Source organism: Nanorana parkeri, unplaced genomic scaffold (assembly GCF_000935625.1).
Source record: "Nanorana parkeri isolate BGI_ZX_2015 unplaced genomic scaffold, ASM93562v1 scaffold255, whole genome shotgun sequence".
Classification (NCBI taxonomy): Eukaryota; Metazoa; Chordata; class Amphibia; order Anura; family Dicroglossidae; genus Nanorana; species Nanorana parkeri.
The window spans coordinates 518558-540159 of NW_017306523.1; the positions used below are offsets into that span (position 1 = coordinate 518558).

At 44.0% G+C, this 21602-nt stretch overlaps 1 protein-coding gene across 9 annotated transcripts in view; it reads right to left on the bottom strand.

Moving 5' to 3' along the window:
• The window catches only part of SPIRE1 (spire type actin nucleation factor 1), a 147000-nt gene extending 129078 nt beyond the window's left edge, over positions 1-17922 (bottom strand). For 7 of the 9 annotated variants that reach the window (XM_018556850.1, XM_018556847.1, XM_018556845.1 and 4 more), the window contains exon 1: positions 17445-17922. In XM_018556850.1, coding sequence (XP_018412352.1) covers positions 17445-17901 — 457 coding nt within the window. In that variant the 5' untranslated portion in view covers positions 17902-17922. Of the gene's footprint in view, positions 1-2375; positions 2412-10854; positions 10873-17444 lie in introns of all 9 variants that reach the window. The other 2 variants (XM_018556851.1, XM_018556849.1) reach the window with 1 other exon arrangement.
• Between the last annotated feature and the right edge of the window lie 3680 nt (positions 17923-21602).

Here is a 21602-nt window from a genome sequence, read left to right on the forward strand (position 1 = left end):
TATATTACCAAAAGTATTGGAACACCCCTCCAAATCATTGGATTCAGGTGTTTCCTTGCTACTACATATTCCGCAGTCAACTGTTAGTGGTATTATAACAAAATGGAAGCAACTGGGAACAGCAGCAACTCAGCCACAAAGTGGTAGTGGTAGGCACCTTAAAATGACAGAGCGGGGTCAGCGCATGCTGAAGTGCACAGAAGTCGCCAACTGTCTACAGAGTCAATAGCTACAGACCTCCAAACTCTGTGTGGCCTTCAGATTGGCACAACAGTGCGTAGAGAACTTCAAGGAATGGGTTTCCATGGCCGAGCAGCTGCATCCAAGCCTTACATCACTGGGATGCAGTGGTGTAAAGCACGCCGCCACTGGACTCTAGAGAAGTGGAGACATGTTCTCTGGAGTGACGAATCACGCTTCTCTGTCTGGCAATCTGATGGGCGTGTCTGGGTTTGGCGGTTGCCAGGAGATTGGTACTTGCCTGACTGCATTGCGCCAAACGTAAAGTTTGGTGGAGGGGGGATTATGGTGTGGGGTTGTTTTTCAGGGGTTGGGCTTGGCCCCTTAGTTCCAGTGAGGGGAACTCTTAAGGCATCAGCATACCAAGACATTTTGGACAATTTCATGCTCCCAACTTTGTGGGAACACTTTGGGGATGGCCCCTTCCTGTTCCAACATGACTGCACACCAGTGCACAAAGCAAGGTCCATAAAGACATGGATGAGCGAGTTTGAGGTGGAGGAACTTGATTGGCCTGCACAGAGTCATGACCTCAGCCCGATAGAACAACTTTGGGATGAATTAGAGCGGAGACTGCGAGCCAGGCCTTCTCGTCCAACATCAGTACCTAACCTCGCAAATGCGCTTCTGAAAGAATGGTCAAAGACACACTCCATAGACACACTCCTATACCTTGTGGACACCTTCCCAGAAGAGTTGAAGCTGTTATAGCTGCAAAGGGTGGCCAACTCAATATTGAACCCTACGGACTAAGACTGGGATGTCATTAAAGTTCATGTGTGTGTAAAGGCAGGCGTCCCAAAACTTTTGGTACTATAGTGTATACATGTACACACACACAGACACACACACAGACACACGTAGAAGGAGGAGACATAATCTTGTCAATGTCTATTAGCAGACATTTAGCATTAGCACAAGATGACACAGGGATTAAACATTATTTCTCTTTGATATTAATCTCGCCGTTAGCTATGCATTATGGTAGGAAGAATCCTGTAATCATAACTACTTATTATTTGTATAAACATAATTAGAATGCAAGTTATGCCACGCTTTTGTTTAAATATTCACTAACTAGTTCCACTGACAAAAGTACAAGCCATCAAATAGTAAGATAATGTTTGTATATAGTTTCATGCAATATATTCTTCACGTCAAAGCCAAGTGAAGGATCTTGTGAATATGAAACTTATCTTCCATATTGTAACATGTTTTACACGTCACATGTCACAAGCAGAACTCTGGAAAAAATGATTCTTAAACCTTGCAGTGGGGCTACCCCCGCACTGCAAGGGATAAATGCATGATTTAATCTAGGCTTTAAACCAAAACAAAGTTATTCTCAACTGATCCTCTAAATCGGCTTGCTCTTTGACAAGTCCTTCCAGCCTCACTCCCCCTCCACTCCAGCAGTCTAAGGATCCGTGAGTTATCATTTTCAACACATTGTATAGGACATGAGGACACCGAGGTACATACCATCACGTAGGGTGAGACAGGCTGGAGGTAGCGATCTGGAAGTTAAGGGCTGTGAGGCTTGAGTGAGTATGGGGACACTAGGTGGGATCCCTCATTTTGGCGGGATTTCTTCTCACTTCCTGTCATGGCTAAGGACAGGAAGTGAAGGGAAATGTCCCTAATGGCACACAGAAGGCAAAGAAGCTGATAGGGGTTCTAACTCCTCCGTTCTTTACTCTATCCAATATTAATAAACTGGCTTCATTCTACTTAAGCCACATTTTCAAGTGAAATATTTCCCATAAAGATTGTAAAATCAATAGAAAGAAGATATATCTGGATTTGGGGCATCTCTCTTCCTTGCTTATCAAATGCTGTAAAAAAAAGCCACAATCCAACTAAATTTTGCAGGGCAGGGAAATACATTCAAGGGACATGGCATACCGTCCCGGGCTTTTTTTTTTTCTTCATTATTTTGTTTTCTATCCACTCTGATTGCAGTAATCTGTTGTTTGAAGTTCTAGGAATGGGTATGAAATTCTAAAAAAAAAAACAAGGATTTCAGGCTTCACCCATCAAATTCATTTTTACTTATTATGGCGTTCCCTAATACAGTCAAAAAATCAAAAAGATAATATTTACAGCCGCTAACATACTTATAAGCAGGTGAAAGCCGGGGGGGGCCGTGTAATGACTCGCTGCCCAGCTTCCTGACTGGAAGCTCATGTAGCGGGTTAGGCATCAGAGCATTTGGGCGAGTACGGGTACTCGCCCAAATACTTGGCATGGCACCGAAACTAGTATTGGTATCGGTGCATCCCTATTACATAGCCACCGACAGTCATTCATGTGTACTTTTTGGCTTACTTGCAGCACAGCTGTACATGTTGTAAATCAAGAAACACACCGCCATGGTTTGCATACAAAAATTAAATAAAAAAAGGAAAAAAAAAACAAAAAACATATAAGGTTTCTAAAAATATCCGACGGGCCAGGGTACATCTATAAGACACCCCTACTCTTCTCCATGACATGTTTTGTCTACTGGCAAACGTGGTTAAAAAAAAAAAAAAACAACAGCATAAAAAAACTTGCTATCCTTTATTCCATAACTTGATTGCACATTCTAATACATATTTTCTATACCGAGCACTTCAGATCTTCCGAAAGATGAGCTGGGGAGGCTGTGGCCAAAACAACAGTAAGCAGATGGCAAATTTAGTCACCAGAATGACCTGTAGGCTCCTCGTTCCTGATGTTTTCCCCATTACAAACTTACTATTCATTGTTCTGCACCATGTCTATGTGCGAAGGCGGACCTCTTGGTAGATGCAGGGCTTTGCTTCCTCGTGTCAGTGCTGCCCCCTTGTAATTGATACGGTAATGACCTAAAAGCAGCATGAGAGGTATGGGGAGCCTAAATCCATAGAATGAATGAAGCAGAAACAGGAAGTTCCACCATTGCAGGAAGGAGAACCGCGAGCAGCCCAGCAGTGAATTTACTAAACCAGGCCATAAATTGAGAAAAATCTCAGAACATTCGATAATGCTCTCAAAGCTTTGTACAACATTGTCTGAAATTTCGTTTGATTTAACCATTCGATTATGGAAGAAATGGAGTTTCCCCAGCGAAAACCACATTCACTGTTAGCATTTTGTGCACTCAAGAAAATGTTTCCATCCTGCTCTTTTGATTTCTTTCATCACTATGGTCCAAATCGACAGTCAGTTTGACCCCATCAACTCGCAGGCCTTGTTCACATTGGGCATTCTGGTATCCCTGGTGCTAGATGTCCCCATTTAGATGGGCCCGCTGTACCCGTTCAAGTTAAAGACGATTAATTATAGTTTTATTAGGGCCTGTCTTGACATGCACTGAGCTCTTGTCAATGATATCAGTTTGAGATCAGTTTGAGACGCTTCTCAGATCATTAAACCGCCACTAAAGTCATAAAACAAAAATGTCATATATGCTTTAGCACATCCTTTTTAACATCTCTCACCCTGCATCTATAAAAGTCTACATACATTTAGTCACCATAAATACCTTTAAATAAATGCTGAGAATCACATTCACATACACTTTCTGTATGCCCATGTCCACATTTCATTCTGCCTTTCCAATATCCCGCATTGTAGTCACACATGCAGAAACAATGTGCTCAGAAGCTATAGGCCTAGCAGGACCAATAGGGAGGAGTATGTGCAAAAGAGAAGTGTAGAGGGTATGATAGCGGACAAGTAAAACAGCCTAGGACCAGCCTTAAGGTGGCCATACACTTTACAACCATCGCAAGACCTTAGTCTTGCGATGGTTGTAAAGTAGAGCTGCAGGTAACAATTCTTTTCAAGTTCGATTAAATCGGTTAAAAAAAAATAATACATTTTTAAAAATTGCTCCAGTTATGGTACTACTAGTTTGTATTGAGATTGCAGTCCATCATAGGAGCAAGCTTGGAGCGGTGGAAGTAAAAAAGAAAAAAAAAAAGTGTGGTGTGCAATATAGTGAATGAAAAGTGTAAAAATTATAAAGCAATTAATGCAGAATGGCATCGGCTATAGAGGACTACAAGACTACAAAACCCAGCAATACATTATACAGCACAATGCAGAATACCACCAGCTATAGAGGAATATAACAAATCCCAGCAATCGTACATTATAGCTGTACTATTGCTGGGTGTTGTAGTCCTCTATAGCTAGTGGTATTCGGGATTGCACCACTGTATAATGTATTATTGCTGGGATTTGTTGTACTCCTCTACAGCTGGTGGTATTCTGCATTGCGCTGTATAAATGTATTATTCCTTGATTAGTAGTCCTCTATACAGCGCAATGCAGAATACCACCAGCTGTAGAGGAGTACAACAAATTATTCACACAGTGTACAATGTATTGCTGGAATTTGTATTCCTCTATAGCCGATGGTACATTGCTCTTGGAACATGCTTTTAACCTGTACAAACAATATCCTTTTAGTGTTGTCTGTGGGCAACCATAGACACTATGCTTCAGTCACATCTATGCGATTTAGCGCACAGTATTGCACAACAATTGTTGTGATCAAAAGATTGCCATCTTTTCTATGGAGCCCATTAATATCCATGCACTGCTCTACCGTGCATTGGGGAAAGTAGTACAGTTTTTTTGGTGCAGCAGAGCATATTTTTGGCCAAATAGACTTCAATGGCAGCGCACAAAAAACGCACATCAAAAACTCACCACAATATGCAGGAAAATGCAAACACAAAAGGTGTAAACCTCGACTTAGATGGCTGCCAAATGCACCTGTCACTTCATGTCTAAGAAACACCATAACAATTCCCAGAATCCTGAATTTAAATTTGTACTCCTATGGCTGGCCAGATCTACACATAAATGTCATCAGTAATGATCTCCTGAAAAGGAAAATTGCTCAAATCAAGTATAATCAGCAAGGCTTGCTTTCAGCTTGGAACCTTAATTAGCTTGTCTGCCCAGATGAAGGACTCTGAACCTTTCAGGTTTTGTAATGTGAGATTTCTAATACAGAAACACTGATGTAATTGTATTGAAGATCTTTAGAGCTCTCCAGAAAATCTCTCCACTCCACAGTTTACATACTGTATGTCCATGAATCCAAAAAAAAAAGAAGGATTTCACGCTGGAAGGCTAAAGCTGGTCATACACTGTTCTATTTTTTTCATTCAACAAAGAGCAGTTTCCTCCATCCAGAGGCGTCCCCAGAGAGGTTGTCACCCGCTGGGACGTCATCAAGCGCACTTCACTGCCGGAAGCCATTTCAGGGATTGGACGCCGGCAGAGAGAGGAGGGGACCGGAATTCAGCAGGATAAGGTATGCTTCTGCGTCCCCTACTCTCTCATGCAGCTGTCGGGCTCTCAATTCATGACTGTGTGCCCGACTTTTCAGAGAGGGTGACATAAAAATGACTGATAGTCATTATGTTGTCACCCGGTGCTGGACGCAACCTCCGACCCACCTTGTGATGCCACTGCCCCCATGAACGCTTGCAAGCATTGATCGAGCAATCTCCCGCTGTCAGAATACCCGAACAGAGTCGGCAGCTCATTGGCTGCCAGCTCCGCTCGAACATAGAGATTTTCCATCTGCTCCTTCGATCAGCTGATCGAGGGATGCCAGCCGAAAGGGTGCTGACAGTGGTACCCACTACGCACATTTCAGCCAGTTCATCAAGAACCGGCCGAAATTCCCACAGTGTATGGCTACCTTTAGGCTGCAAAGTGCACCAACCCAAACCTTTTTTTTTTTTAAGGGCCAATTCACACTGGAGCATTGCGCTAAACACATGGATTTGCCAAATATACCTAGCTCTTTGCACCAAATGTACCTAGCTCTTTGCACTAGGTGCATTGCCATTCATTTGAATGCAATGTGTGTAATGCATACATTGATTTTTCTACATTGAAAAACGACTTCATTCTCTTTTGCTGACAACACTTTACTCCTATAGATTCTGTCATGAAGATGAAAGACACCACTAAAATGAGTCTCACTACCAGTTAAAATATGGGCAATCATCTGCAGTCAGCGTTTGCACAGAATACAACAGCCCGGCAGGGGAGATTCCCCTGTTCACGTTGTTTTGTGTGGATGGAGGAATCCAGTGGGAGTGTATGGCCAGCTTTACTCTCATGGTTACAACTGTTCCACTAGACAAGAAGTGAAGAAAAATCTGCAGAAGGGACAAAAAAAAAAAAAGAAACCGGACATGGGTTCAATTGCACCCTACACCAGAGCTGGACAAATCAAAGAAGTCAGGTTGGCCAATGTGCCTTAAAAATTACAACTGGTGCCTAACCTTTCGCGTTTCCTCCAGTTTAGGGGTGGACAAACTTCGGCCCTCCAACTGTTGTGTAACTACAAATCCCATTAAGCATAGTGAGACTCTGACAGTCACAGGAATGACTTCCAGAGAAAGATGCATGCTGTGATTTGTAGTTTTAGCCCAGCTGGAGGGCTGGAGTTTGCCCACCCCTGATCTAGTTGTCGTCAATGAAGCTGGCTCCTGGTTTGGACACACTAGCTCCCGAATGCCATATTAATTTGCCCACCCCTACCCTACGCAGGACAGAGCAAAAACAAAAACAAAATGGAAGCCAAGAAAGAAATAGAATAGCTTCAGACTAACAATATAAAAGTAACCAGATGTAATCACTTTGCTGCTTACTACAGTCTTGACTCCCTTCTTAAGGTGCCTATACACCTTACAATTATCTGCAGATTTTCTGTGGTCAGATGGAAAAAGTGCAACAGATTGGCCCAGGTGGAGATTACTCCATCCACACAGTTAAGTGTAGATGGAGGAATCTGTTGCACCTTTCCCATCTGACCATCGAAAATCTGCAGATAATTGTAAGGTGTATGCCCAGCTTTAGTCAGATGTTAATTTTATTAGAGATCATGATTAACAAATGGAGGGAGGAATCAGGTAGCACATGCTTAGTGCTCTTCCCTTGCAGCAGGAAGGTCCTGGGTTGGATTTCCACATATACCTTGTAAATGCTCATAGGGTCTGTCTGTATATAGTTATGACTTTCTGGGTTTATCTGGGTGCACCGTCTTCTTCCCACAATCCAAAAGCATACTGGTGATTTAAATGGCTGCTATACAAAATGGCTTTTCAGTGTATGTGCATGGGTATGGAAAATCAGTTGGGCTACATTCATTTCTCTGCAGAAGTAGTACAGGATTTTCCAGTTATTTATAATAACTTCCCGCACCCACAAAAGGCCAAAATGCAGTAAATGGGCCCTAGAGGAGATTAGCCTCTAAGGAATTCAGAACAACTACTGAGGGAAGAGAGGTATACATTGTTTGTAGAGATCAACTCTGGAAAGAGGTGTCCTCCATCTGATAGTGGATGGAGATCCTTCATGTATGACATGGAAGGAGTAACTATCTACCCCATAGGACTAAGGGCCTATTCACAATAGCCCGCAGCATTTCAGCGGACGGTCTAGTGAGTTGCGACAGCTCCAGTAGTGTACATCGTGTCTCACACTGCATTTTTTGTGAGGAGTTTTTCAAAATGCTTTTTTGTGTTTGCACACGATAGGGAGTGTTAGAAGAGCAAACCGTTTTGTAAATGCAGACAGGCCAGTAGCACATGGCCTGTTGCGAGAGGTAGGTCTCAGTAACCATGGCTGCACATGAAAATTCATATATCATGCCCTCCCATTGACTTCCATGGACCCCTCAATACCCATTGATAGATAAAACTGAACTCTTTTCCACAATGAACCACAACACAATGAATATATATGAACCAGACCCATTAAAAACAATGGAATCGCAAGTATCATGTGATTTGAAGTGGCATAAAGTGAATATTACAACATAAAAGTGTGAAGGGGGCTTAACGGTTGCAATTGCTGGCAACCTCCTGAAAATGCTGGCTGTCTGGCTGCATCTAACTATAATATATTTGAGTCACAAATCTGCAACAAGCCTGCAGCACAAGTTAGCATTAGTCATGAATCCAGAACAAGTCTGTAGTACTTGTCACTATTCCAGATCTATGTTTTAGTTCCACGTTAGCGACTCTAGACCTACTGAGTCCAAGAGCATCAGCATGACAGCCAGGCAGCTGGCATTTTGAAGGAGAGGTAAATCAATGGCAGCCTACAACAGGGGTAGACTAATAAATATGTAATTCAGAAGCCAGTTGGTCCAAATCAAGGAGACGGCAGCATTTCCCAAAAAATTTTTAGGAGCCGGACAACAAACTAGAGAACCTCAAAAGTTATTCAGCAGCTGGAGTTTTTAGGAAGCGTTGACTACCTGGCACCTGGGATTTGTCCAGCTCCAGTCTACATATTCTCTCATAAAGGGTTTCCTTAAAGCATAACCCGATTTGATGGTATTTTATATTTCTGCCTGGACTTCAAAGTAATCCTTAAATGCACAGACAGGGGATTATGAAGCATAGGGCCAAAAATGGAGGTTTCATTTCATGATTGCATATCTTAAAGAACCAGATGGACAATATTTTCTGGTGTTTGTCAATTATATAAACTGTGAAACCAGCAATTTCCATCAAATTTTTTTTTAACAAACTGTTTAATATGTGATCATTCTTCCTCACAGCAATTCTCACAGGGCTATGAAAAAAGGCAATTCCCGCACTCCTAGAGGCAAAGCCTGCACAGTGATATAGGCATTGGCAGATTTGGTGACTACATATACACTGCCTAGCCTAAGAAAAAAAAAAACACACACACTCTAATATTTCATTGGACCCCCTTTAGCTTTGATTGCAGCAAGATGGCATAACTTTGATAAGCTAATGCAATGTAACAACATGTATTTCTGTCCAGAGTTGCATTTATTTTTCACCAAGATCTTGTAATGATGATGGGAGAGTCAGGCCATCGCGTAGTCTTTTCCAGCACATCCCTAAGATTTACAATGGGGTTAAGGTCTGGATTCTAAGGTGTCCAATCTATGTGTAAAAATGATGTCTCATGCTCCCTGAACTACTCTTTCACAATTTGTGCCCGATGAAGCCTGGCATTGTAATCTTAGAATATGCCCGTGTCATTGGGGGAGAAAAAAAAATCAATTGAAGGAAACACCTGGTCATTCAGTATATTCAAGTAGGCAGCTGACTGGCACATAACATTGGCAAATCTAGACCTAACTGAAACAAGCCCTATTCCTCTTACCTATTTGCTTAGGTGGTGACTTTTTTTGCCCGGGCAGTGTAGATTAACTGAACACACACTCTTAAGGTCCCTCTGATAAATGGTGATGTTCTAACTTGGCACAGGCCTCAGAAATGACACGGACTACAAATTAAACTCCAAATAATAACCTTTCAAAAACTCTACAAGTCTGCATGATTAAACTGAATATGATTTTTGAACCAGCTGAATCTCAGTTCTTGAAGTAGATGCAGACTGATATCTGAATAAAGATGAATCGTTCATTTTGAAGATAAAGCAGATGACGGCTTTGTCGGGGGGAGTACTGTGATCTGATCAGCAAGGAAACAATGCCGAAGATGCAAGCGTTTACTAGAGATCCTATCACTGGGAAGTTGCCGCCACCGAAATAATATCTAGTGCAATATAAGCCTTAAAGAGACACTGTCACCCTACCCATCCAACAATATCCGATGCTTCCGAGTATGTGACCTCATAACATGTGACAGTTTATTTGCTTTAATTCCAAACTGTTAACATGACCTTACTGTGCAAATGATCCCCTAAAACCATCAGTGGTACCCTGGGGGTATGTAATTAAAATAGGTACATCCAGGTCTCTCAGACCCCATTGAACTGAGCATCCTTGGATGATTTTCGGGGTTCTTCTGTTTCTGCAAGCATTTCAGGCTTGAGTGTTATTTTCTTTTTTGTGCAATACATTATTATTAAAAACAGGAAAAAAAAGTGAGCACACCTGCAGTGACTATAGAATCCCCTGACACAGCATAGAACCATGAAAAAAACAAATCAATAAAGAGACAAAATTATGGAGTACAAAGACAGCAATCAAGAGAAATATTGACAAAGTGATGAGGGGCCTACCAGGGCTCTTTCAGTGGTGGGACTGCCCATATGGAAATGAGTCCTACTGTAAGAAATTCCAATGTGTAGCTGGTAATACAACAGTGTGCAGTTTTATTTTATTTTTAGCTAATGCAAAGCTAGTTATTAGACAAAGAAAACATTGAAATGCTTTTTTTTGTGTTTTCAGTTGCTCCCATTGAAGTTCATTGGGGCCATAACACTTGTCTCTGCTCCAAATAAAGCTCAGGTACTTTCTCGAGCCACAGGCATTTCACTACAAGCGACAGAACACTCAGATGTTAACAGGGCCATTGAGAACATAATGGGATTCCTCCTGTTGAGTGTTGTAGGCATTCAAGCTATAAAACTCTCATATGTGATTGGGGCCTAAGGGTTTCAAGGTCTTGGCTACATTTTAGCTGCTGCCTCTTAATGAGACTAGGTAAAGCTTGATTGTACTTCGTCATCTTCAACACCTTCTTGTATTGTTAGCATATCTCAAAGTTTTAGCTTGTCCAGAGATCCTTTTTGACACTACACAGCCTAAAACACGCACCAAGAGCTCATAGAAAAGAAGAAAAGCTTCTCAATGAATCTTGCAGGCCTGGTCTGCGCACACACAGAAGCAGCGGGACTTGTCTTTGTGTCCCCGGGTAGCCAGCATATTGACAGTCTTGGCTACTCTGCTGCCTTCCCATCTTCCAGTAACTGCACAAAGGCTGAATGTTCCCTTACAATTCCCAAAGCACAATCCCCTCCTGAAAACATCCTTCTCTATGAATGTACACAGGCAGCTATTGTCCAGCCTCCGAAAACAAACTCGGGGATCTGCTGATTCCTTAAAACAAATAAATAAACTGCCTAAACGCTGCTATGTTACCAAAACAGTATGACTGCTGTGCCACCAAACATGTTTAACGGTCCACAAAGAGGCCTTCATCTTATTTTTAACACACACCCCCCCGGGCTGCTTTCCATTTACAGCAAATAACATCACACTGCAATGCCGCACACAATCTGGCTGTTACGGCAGAGTCTTTTTTATATTGTTTTACATAATCGAAAGATAATTTTTATGTAAATCTTATACATATGGCTTAGAGCCCATTCAGTTACGGTGCGATGGGTTACATTTAGTTTACTAAATTTGTATTGAGATTGCAGCCCATCACGGGACTCGGAGAGGTGACTACTTTACAACACACACAGGGACCATGGGGAACAAAAGTAGCCACCCTCCAGAAGGGCAGCGTCAGCACCAATTCAGAGATGATTTGAGGATCTACAGCTGAGTGATACACAAATAGGATAAATTTTTGTTAACAGTTAAAAAGGTACTTGAATGTATTTCTATGGGTTAACTCCTGAGTTTAGTGCCACTTTAAGATGACAAGTTGTCACATTATAACTGAAGTCTACACCTGAGGAGTTTATTCATGGGCACTTATGGGGAAAAGACTGTTCTTTACATTCACAGTAATATTTGCATAAGGCCACAGAGTATAGCGCATAAGATATTTTTTATGTGTTTTTTTTTGTTTTTGCATTACAGCCGTGTTCCTCACTCCATTAACAAGACTGTACAATACAATGAAACAGTTTATGCAAAATGGTTTTATGAAACGAGAGATCTCCTATATAAAAACTGGAGAGAAAAGTTGAAGAGTTTACTATTGCAACCAATCAGATTTTATCTACATTTTGTGGCAAGATAGACTTCAGGTAAGCAGCTAAACAAACAGATGAAATAGATATCTATTACCCACCAAAGAATGTATAAGGGCTCATTCACAGTGTTTCATTGCAAGTACACAGGCAGCTCTTGCCCGCTAACATCTTCCAGGCAATGCTTGCTCCCTAGTGCCCTACATTGCTAGGACCCAGCCGCCCATTGCTGCCTAGCTTCCTTTGTTGCTAGGACCCAGCCGCCCATTGCCGCCTAGCTTCCTTTGTTGCCAGGACCCAGCCTCCCATTGCCGCCTAGCTTCCTTTGTTGCCAGGACCCAGCCGCCCATTGCCGCCTAGCTTCCTTTGTTGCTAGGACCCAGCCGCCCGTTGCCACCTAGTTTCCTTTGTTGCTAGGACCCAGCCACCCATTGCCGCAGAGCACCCTTTGTTGCTAGGACCCAGCCGCCCATTGCTGCCTTGCTCTCTTCATTACTAGGATGCAGGAAGCTCTTGCTGCCTAGCGTCTTTCATTGCTAAAACCCAGGCAGTCATTGCTGCCTAATGTCATTCATTGCTAGGATGCAGACAGCCATTGCTGCCTAGTGTCATTCATTGCTAGGAAGCACACAGCCATTGCTGCCTAGTGTCATTCATTGCGAAGATGCACATGGCCATTGCCTCCTAGTGTCATTCATTGCTAAGATGCACAAGGCCATTGCTGCCTAGTGTCATTCATTGCTCGGATGCAGACAGCCATTGTTGCCTAGTGTCATTCATTGGTAGGAAGCACACAGCCATTGCTGCCTAGTGTCATTCATTGCGAAGATGCACAAGGCCATTGCTGCCTAGTGTCATTCATTGCTATGATGCACACGGCCATTGCTGCCTAATATCATTCATTGCTACAACGCAGATGTCTCCTGTATTGTAATAGAGTACATTTACATGTAAGCACAATCATTTACACCTGCACAGCATAAATTACACTCCGTAAGCTGGACCTTGGACACAGATTTTTAATTTTTTTATGCACCTGACTGCAGCTCCAGATTACGGAGCTGTATGCAAATGTGGGTATGGGCCCACAGAATATATTAAAGCTGTATTCAGATCCCTCAAAAAATGTACGCATTACAGATCTAAAAGCAGTGTATTCTGCACCCATGTACATAAGCCCTTACATGACACTGCACACAAAGCGTACAATTTCAGACCACAAAGAGTTCCACAAGTCCGAAGGATAAAATTAGTAACCGAAGACTCCCATATCCATACTATCTTTGAAAAGCTACTAAGAATAGCTTTGTATTTAACTGGCCTAACATTTGATAAAGAAAACCTAATTGTGTACTTAAAGCTTAGTCACAAGAGCAACTGCATAACTGCCCAGATCCTTGTACTTTCCATAATCCACCAACATCCTGAAGAATTTCGTGCAGAGTGGATGGAGAATTGAAGATTTCACGCAAGACCAGCGCAAATTGACATTGCTGCATCCTCGCTACACAGAAGACATGAAATCATGAAATCCTTCCATCTCATTTCCCCCACATCATGTGCTGTCTACTGGCACTTCACAGCATTTGTATTCGTCTTCTAGCATGCAAGACTTCTGATTCCATCTACACAGGGTACAGCGATGAACTGTAATGGAAACAGATCAGCACGCTGTATATTTAATGCTACGATATAACACAACCAGCATTTGTGTCTTATCTCTTTTTATGTTATCTTGTCTAGAATGACTACTACAGGCATTGCTGCACGTCTATGACAGTCCTATCTGGTATAAGCTACAGTGAAGGCTGACACACAGCTAACACACTGTGCTCCATCCAACAACCCACAACACTACCCCTTCCATCACATCCCAGGAACAATAGATTCCGTTCAATAATGACAGCACCTAATTCCTCATCCACACCGTGCCTCCTATTTCCTTGTCAACAGAGATGCAACCAATGCCTGCACAGCATCACATTATTTTTTATTGGACACAACCACAAAGCCATTTCATCAACAAACCGGAAAGCGTTACACACACACACAAATGTCTTTTATTGGCTGATACCGTTGGCAAAGATTGCGTCTCCTAGCCAAGTGGAGAGAAGAAATAACCATCATTCTAATTAATAAGGAAACATCGCTCTCCTTTTTGTTAGAGGAGCTGATATATTCATTTACCCTCCATATCCCTGGCACCTTAATATGAACAGATTCATTCAGTGACACCCCTCCACACCTAGGCGTACCAGGAAAGCGCATTTGCGCACGTTCTTGTGCATTTTTTATTTCCGCAATTGCCGCAGGTCCCCATTGATTTTGATGGGTGCCTACACCGGAGAGTGTCTCATTTGGCAGATTCTGCTACATATGTACTACGTTTTTGCTTGTTTTAATGTGCGTGAATATGCAGGAAAAAACTTGTATTTTCCTGGCTACCTTTGGGGTGCCATTAGCAAGTAATGGAACAACAAGCATGTTGCACGTTTTTGAGGCATTATGTGAACGAGCTTCAAAGCTTACGTTTTTTTCTAAGCATTTGGCACGCATTCACGGAACACCTAGGTGTGAACAGGGACTTAGTCCCCATTTACACATAGTCGTATGGGAAAAGCGCGTGAAATGCGCACAAAATTGTGTGCTTTGACGAGTGGTCATGAAATGCACCCTAACGCGCTTGCAGCGTCATTATCTGTTAATGGAACCCCAAAACGTAGCCATTCAAAAAGCGCATGAAAAAAAGCAAAATGCATGTCGCAGCATGCGCAAGTTTTGTGAGCGTCTGTCACCCATTGAAAACAATGGGGACATGAGCCTAACATGGGAAACAAAAGCCTGCAAATGCATGCCCCTGCTACACCTATGTGTGAATGGAGCCTTAGAGATAACACCTACTTCAATCACATTTTGTTTGCTAGAGCACTGTGTATGCAACAAGTATTGATTCTTTTTTAACAATATACTGTTGGTTTTGTTTTTCTTGTTCAATATTTTTACAAGTTGTCACAAATGTCCAAGGATACAATAATATACAGTGCAAAGCAGGCTACACCAGGATAAAGTACAAGCGTGCAGTCACTATGTAGACACATAACGAAGGAACAAGAGCCATACACATATTGTGTCTCATATATCCAGCAGGCTCGGTGCTTTTATTTTTTCAATGTTTCAAACCTTTTCCCATTTCAGTGCTGCTGATCTCTTTGTTGTCTACATACATGCACTCCAGCGGCATGTCACTGACAGTGGCGGAACATGCCTGCAAAATGAGCTTCGTTCACCTCTTGTGCATTGATCAGTGTTTTTCTGCATGTATGGTGTGAACAGGGCACTTACAGAACAATAGTTTTCTATGTGCTGTATTCCCACCATGCATATGACATGGTGTGCAGAAAAACAGAGCTCAAATGTGCAAAAACAGAGCCCTTAGACTCCTCTGGAAGTGCATGTGACAAAGGGACAACACATGAGACTAACTGGGAGACAGCAACAGAGAGTTGTCACCTTTTGGGCCCTTTCACACCATGTCCGGACCAGATCTGGATGTGTTCCTGCAAACGTGGTGCAGTTTGCTTTTGATGCGTGTTTGCTACGTTTTTGATGTGTTCTAGTGCTTTTCTTTAGTGTGAATAGGCTCAGTGTTCAGTGTGTTTGAATGCGTTTTTGTGTGTTCCAGGCCAGAAAAATGTGATATGCAGTCAGGGGCGTCCCCAGAGCGGCTGCCGGGTCACACCCCGCTTGGACGTCATCACACATGCAGTACCTTTTTTTTAAGGCACTGGAACTGAACGCAATGGTGTGAACTAAGCTCAGAAACACCATAGCAATACATGGGGATGTGTTTTTGGACCAGACAAAGAAACTTCCTGGTCTGGATCTTGTCTGGACATGGTGTGACATGGCCTTATAACAGGAACTGCCTGAACAAGGCCATTTCAGGCAGGATCACAAGGTATTATTTTAGGTTCTTGGGCACTAAAACATTTACCACACAAAACCACTTTGTGTGCACCAAATGCCTTTTAAAACACAGATGTTACCATGTAAAATTAGATGGAACATAATCACTGTATTGTGCTGAGAGCAAAGCTGCGGGAGGGGCCTAACAGGCCCACCCACCACAGGAAGGGGCAGATACAAGACCAGTCACCCTGCACAAGAAGAGAGAACAGCCTTGGCCATTCTTTATTACAGGAAGCTCCAAGTTTCACCCTGGAATACAGCACAGATCTGGAACTAATACACAAAAGCACACCAAGATTCTAGTATTGAAATTTAGACAATATTACCTTTCAGGTTTATTGAAAAGGTACAGATCTTAAAAAACAAATACAAATGACATCTACTTCAATATAGAAACACCAATCCCCTTTTATTTTGGGGACCTGGGTAAATGCTTTCCCCCTCAATAGCCCTGGAATGTAAATATAAACATATACCTCCCCCCTTGTGACTAACACTCTCTCTTGCAATCATTTGGCGTTGCGCCTCGTCTGTGTACTAAAGGATCCCACTATCTCTCTGGGTGCTCAGCCATTCACTTGCCATCATTTGGCGTTGCGCCTCTCCTGTATACTAAAGGATCCCACCATCTCTCTGGGTGCTAAGCCATTCGCTTGCCATCATTTGGCGTGGCGCCTATCCTGTATACTAAAGGATCCCATTATCTCTCTGGGTGCTCAGCCATTTTCGCTTGCCATCATTTGTCGTGGCGCCTATCCTGTATACTAAAGGATCCCATTATCTCTCTGGGTGCTCAGCCATTTTCGCTTGACATCATTTGGCGTGGCGCCTATCCTGTATACTAGAGGATCCCACTATCTCTCTGGGTGCTCAGCCATTTTCGCTTGACATCATTTGGCGTGGTGCCTATCCTGTATACTAAAGGATCCCACTATCTCTCTGGGTGCTCAGCCATTTTCCTTTGCCATCATTTGGCGTGGCGCCTATCTTATGTACTAAAGGCAGATCACAGGTGATCTATAGTGACACATGATGTAGTCAGACACAAGGAAGTAGAAGCTCACTTGGCATTGCACTTATTGGAAGGGTTCGGCTATGACTAGTATTTCTTCTGGCATATGGATTCATGATTCTGCTATCAACCTCTTAGATGCCACAGCAGCACAATGCTCAGTGTTGTTTTGGGGGAGCATGGATCAGCAGAGCGGGCCGTGATTGGTCAGTCGGGGGTGTGACAATTATGGGCATATGATGGGGGGATGCTTCTGCTGAGATCAATGAACTGACAGTGTGAGATGAAAGGTGGACAGAACATAGGAATTACTTCGATCGGGGACTGATCCCCAGGTCATGTGCTTTGTTTCCCCTGATATGAATGAGATCAGGCTTCCCTATATAACCCGATCCCTATTGATCCTACCTGACTGTGCTGAGTATACACTGACAGCTGGGAGAGGGAGCCATGGGGGAAGGGGCGCTAGGGACATTTAAATGGAGATGTCGCCAGCCTTAGCCTGCTCTCCTGTTCTTTGTACGGCAATGCGGCATATGCGGGCGATGTATGGCTCTGATCTTACCTGGCCCGGAGCGCTCCGTGACGATGACAGCTCCATCTTTCCGAATGCGGATCTCGGAGGCTCCGGCGATCTTCCGCCGTTTCTCGTCCGCCCGCAGGGATGCACAGCACTGGTAGCACACAGCCCACGCCTGCTCCTCATTGATGGGCTGGTTATATAAATCCAAGATCTCCTCCAGAGACAGCGAGTCGTGTCCGTCCGCCGCACCGATCCCACTAGCTGACCCGCTGGCCGGGCTAGCCGGACGCTCAGCCATTCCCGGTGTCAGTGCGCCGAGCTGCACATCCCGGGCATCGTCCCGCCTCTCCTGTGCGGGGAATGCGGCAGCATCAACATCCCCAGCCGCCTGACCGGGTGCCGAGCCTGGAAGCTCCCTTCTCCGTGACGTCCTGAGGAATGCGACGTCACGGCTCAGGGTGGAGCCATACACCTCCGTCTGTTTGTCTGTCAAGATCATGGACACATGGCATGTGACGTGCTGCCCGCCCCGCCGGCCGCCGCTTGTCTGCCGTTCATGTCATTGTCACCTGGCTGCAGTGTCATCTTATTATTGGGATCCCTTATATATGATAGGACGCGATGGCTCTGTTCCTGGACCATGGTGACCGGTCTTCTTCATACAAAGGCATCTTGTAATAAATGCACCCACATGAATAAACCAAATGCATTCATCACATTCTGCAATGAAGTCTGCAGAGTATTGCAACTATCAGTGGATCCAGTTGCAATGCTCAGGCTCCTGCAGACTCTTTCCCCAGCTCCACAGGAAGGAAGCAATCAATGGACCACAAGTGCAGTCTCATCCATTGAGATGTACCACGCAGATAGCAAAGATAACTTGCCACAAGCTTGTGGCAGGGTTTAATTGTAATTCTTGTTAACTAGCCGCACACATTCCTGGCAAGTTGTAGACTTGCAGCATAAGTTCTAGTTGACACTTTTTGAATTTGTAGAAAATTTACTTGGCAAGTCTACAGCAAGTGTCCTGCAGGTCTTAGCAAGAGCTCTGCAAGCTTGCTGGTCTGGAGACTTGCAATGCAGACTTGCTGTAATCGTGCAACAAAATTGTGAAGCTTGGCAAGTCTGCAATAGTTTAGCAAGTCATTTTCAAACGTGCAGCTCAATTGCTTGCTATCTGGCCAGTTCCTCCGCCACGGTGGCAGATGGGATTTGCAGTCTATTTATTCACTGGTATCCAGGAATATATTATGGGGATGTGCGGATGGAGCCAAAATGCAAATGAAAACAGAATAGGCGGGGAAAGAACCACACTTTTCTTGTAGGTGGTGGGGTGGATTGAGGGTGGAGGGTTATTGTGTCCATGTTTTGTGTTACATTCTCATATGGTTGTGACATGAAACACATTCAGAAAGATGGAATATGTTTTTCTAAGTCTTCCTAATACAGCTACATAATATTTATTGATACAAAATAACTAAACATTTGCCGGTCCTACCCAGGGGAAAGTTCTTAGGGAAGACCAGGATGTTTGTTAGACCCAGGCACCCAGGGCACATGCCCCAGGTCTTATACACAGTGCTCCAGGTCTTCTATGGAGTTCCCTGGTTCTTCTACTAATTGCCCCAGATCTACTGAGTGTCTTGGGTCTTCTACTGAGTGCCCCAGATCTACTGGGTGTCCTAGGTCTTCTACTGAGTGCCCTCGGTCTTCTACTGAGTGCCCCGGTTCTTCTACTGAGTGCCCCGGGTCTTCTACTGAGTGTCCCGGGTCTTCTACTGAGTGCCCCGGGTCTTCTACTGAGTGCCCCGGGTCTTCTACTGAGTGCCCCGGGTCTTCTACTGAGTGCCCCGGGTCTTCTACTGAGTGCCCCGGGTCTTCTACTGAGTGTCCCGGGTCTTCTACTGAGTGCCCCGGGTCTTTTGCTGAGTGTCCCAGGCCTTCTCTTGAGTGGGCCAGGTCTTCTACAAAATACCCCGGGTCTTCTACTGAGTGACCCGGGTCTTCTACCAAGGGTACTGGGTCTTCTGCTGAGTCCCCCGGGTCTTCTGCATAGTGCACTAGATCTTCTGCCGAGTGCCCTGGGTCTTCTGTTGAGTGCCCCAGGTCAAAATCCTCATCGGTATAACTATAAGGGCTCACTCACATGGCTGTACACCATCCAGATCAGCATATTTATGTGGTTGGTATGGCCAGGTGTTTCTGATAAGCTGTGGAGGAAACCTGTTCAAATAAAAGACTTACACTGCTGTTCACATGTAATATTTCAAGGAGTGATTATCTGTGACTAGGGACAGAGGAACGGCTCTGTACGCAGACTGTTTGTGTCTAGGAACGCTCATCTGTCCCTAACCGCAGGTATTCACTCCATGTGCAAATACAAGTGGACAGCTCCGGAGCCTCTCTTTGATTTGTACAAACTAAGCAGCCACAGCTAATTGAAAATACCCATCCATGCCCGCCCCACAAATATATAAATCTGAGCAGTGTATGACCATGAACATCCGAGTGAACGAGCCCTAAGAACACAAGGAAATGTTTGTAACAGAATTAATCCTAATTTAGGGGTGTTACTGAGGGCACCAAATGTTTTCTGCATATAGGCTCCAGTGAGGAAAATCCAGCCCCACCTTGGATGTATAGTGAGTAGTTGGTGTCCACTGGACGACAGTGGAGTGTAGCGGTGCCTGGCGCTGTAACAACGCAAGGCACAGTTTAATTTTTTTTGAACTTTATTAGCAGCTGTGGCAGTGCATGGCAATGCTGTGGCGTAGTATAGCAACATTGGCACCCAGGACTCTCAGCCAAAGGGGCTGAGAGGGTCCAGAGTGTAAACAATGTTATAAGGAAGAGCCTGGCTTTTCAGGTCCTTCCAGGTTTTCCTAATTGTAGCTGGGATCCGGAGCTCTGGAGATCTCTTAGAGCTCTGGGTGGGATAAGACCTCCAGTCCTGGGGCCAGGTTTTACCAATGACCAGCTTGGGCTGATCAAGTGGCTGAGAGTTGCCTTTTTAGGAGTCTGGACCAGAGTTGTGGAGTGTGAAAGTTGTGTGGGTGCAGGGGGCACAGAGCCACAGCAGACTCAAGTGCGTGCTGGACACGTGGAACAGCCAGGGAAGGCTGGGAGAGGTCGGGAAGGTCGGTGACCCAAGGACCTGTGGGATACACTGCTGAGAGAGCAGAGTGAGGGCTCTCGAGGGGAGAGCAGCGCGAGTTTCTTGGAGCTGTGGAAAACCACAGAGCGAAACTAAAAGAATGTCCTTTATGTTGCTGCTAGAAACTGTCTTGTGTTAATAAAACTGCATTTTACTTGCACCTCCGGTCTACAGTCGAAGGTCCTTGTTACACAGTGTACAAAGTGTATTCGCCATTTAGGTCTCTGCACAGCAGCACATGACATCCAGTACCATCCAGAACACATTTTTCCACAGTGCATACCACAACACATTGTGTTGTGATCAGGGCACCTAAATAATTGTTTTCTGGTTGACTTTGCAGTAACTGGTGTTGACCCAATGTAGAAAAATGCCAGTCAAAGCAAAGAGTATTGTTGCATGCGCTATTTTTTAATGGTTTGGGTGCTATTCAAATGAATATTAGCGCGTCGCACTTAGCACAAGAGTACCACACACCAGGTGCACTTTGCAGTGCTTTAACCCCTTCGTGACGGGAGACGTACAGTGTACGTCCCGTCACAAAGTGGCTATATGACTGGCCACGTACACTGTACGTGCCGAGTTATATTAGCCTCTGTAATGCTGGTAACTGCTGATTCTCAGCAGTTCCAGTCATTAATTAATGCCTCACTATTGAGACATTCATTAATGAAATAGTTAAGCTTTTTTAAAATCAATAACTCAGGTCCCTCCCTCCTGCTCTCTTCTGCAGTAACAAGTTTCAAATAGAGAGAGGTGTTAAAAAGTAAAACACTTTTACTATGTACTCTCTTTAGAAAGCCCATAAGGTTGTGTTGCCAAAGTCTTTGAAGCGTTCCTTTGCCACTGAATACAAATAAAAATACAAAAGTATCCGCTTGTCATCTGTGTAGGGTTCATATTAGGAATCACAAGAGCAATACATGCAATTTGTAGTACCCTATAGCAGTGCTCCCCAACCTTTTTATCGCCGCGGACCGGTCAACGTTTGATAATTTTACCGTGGCCCGCTGAGGGGGGACGTTGATTGTTTATATTTTAGATTG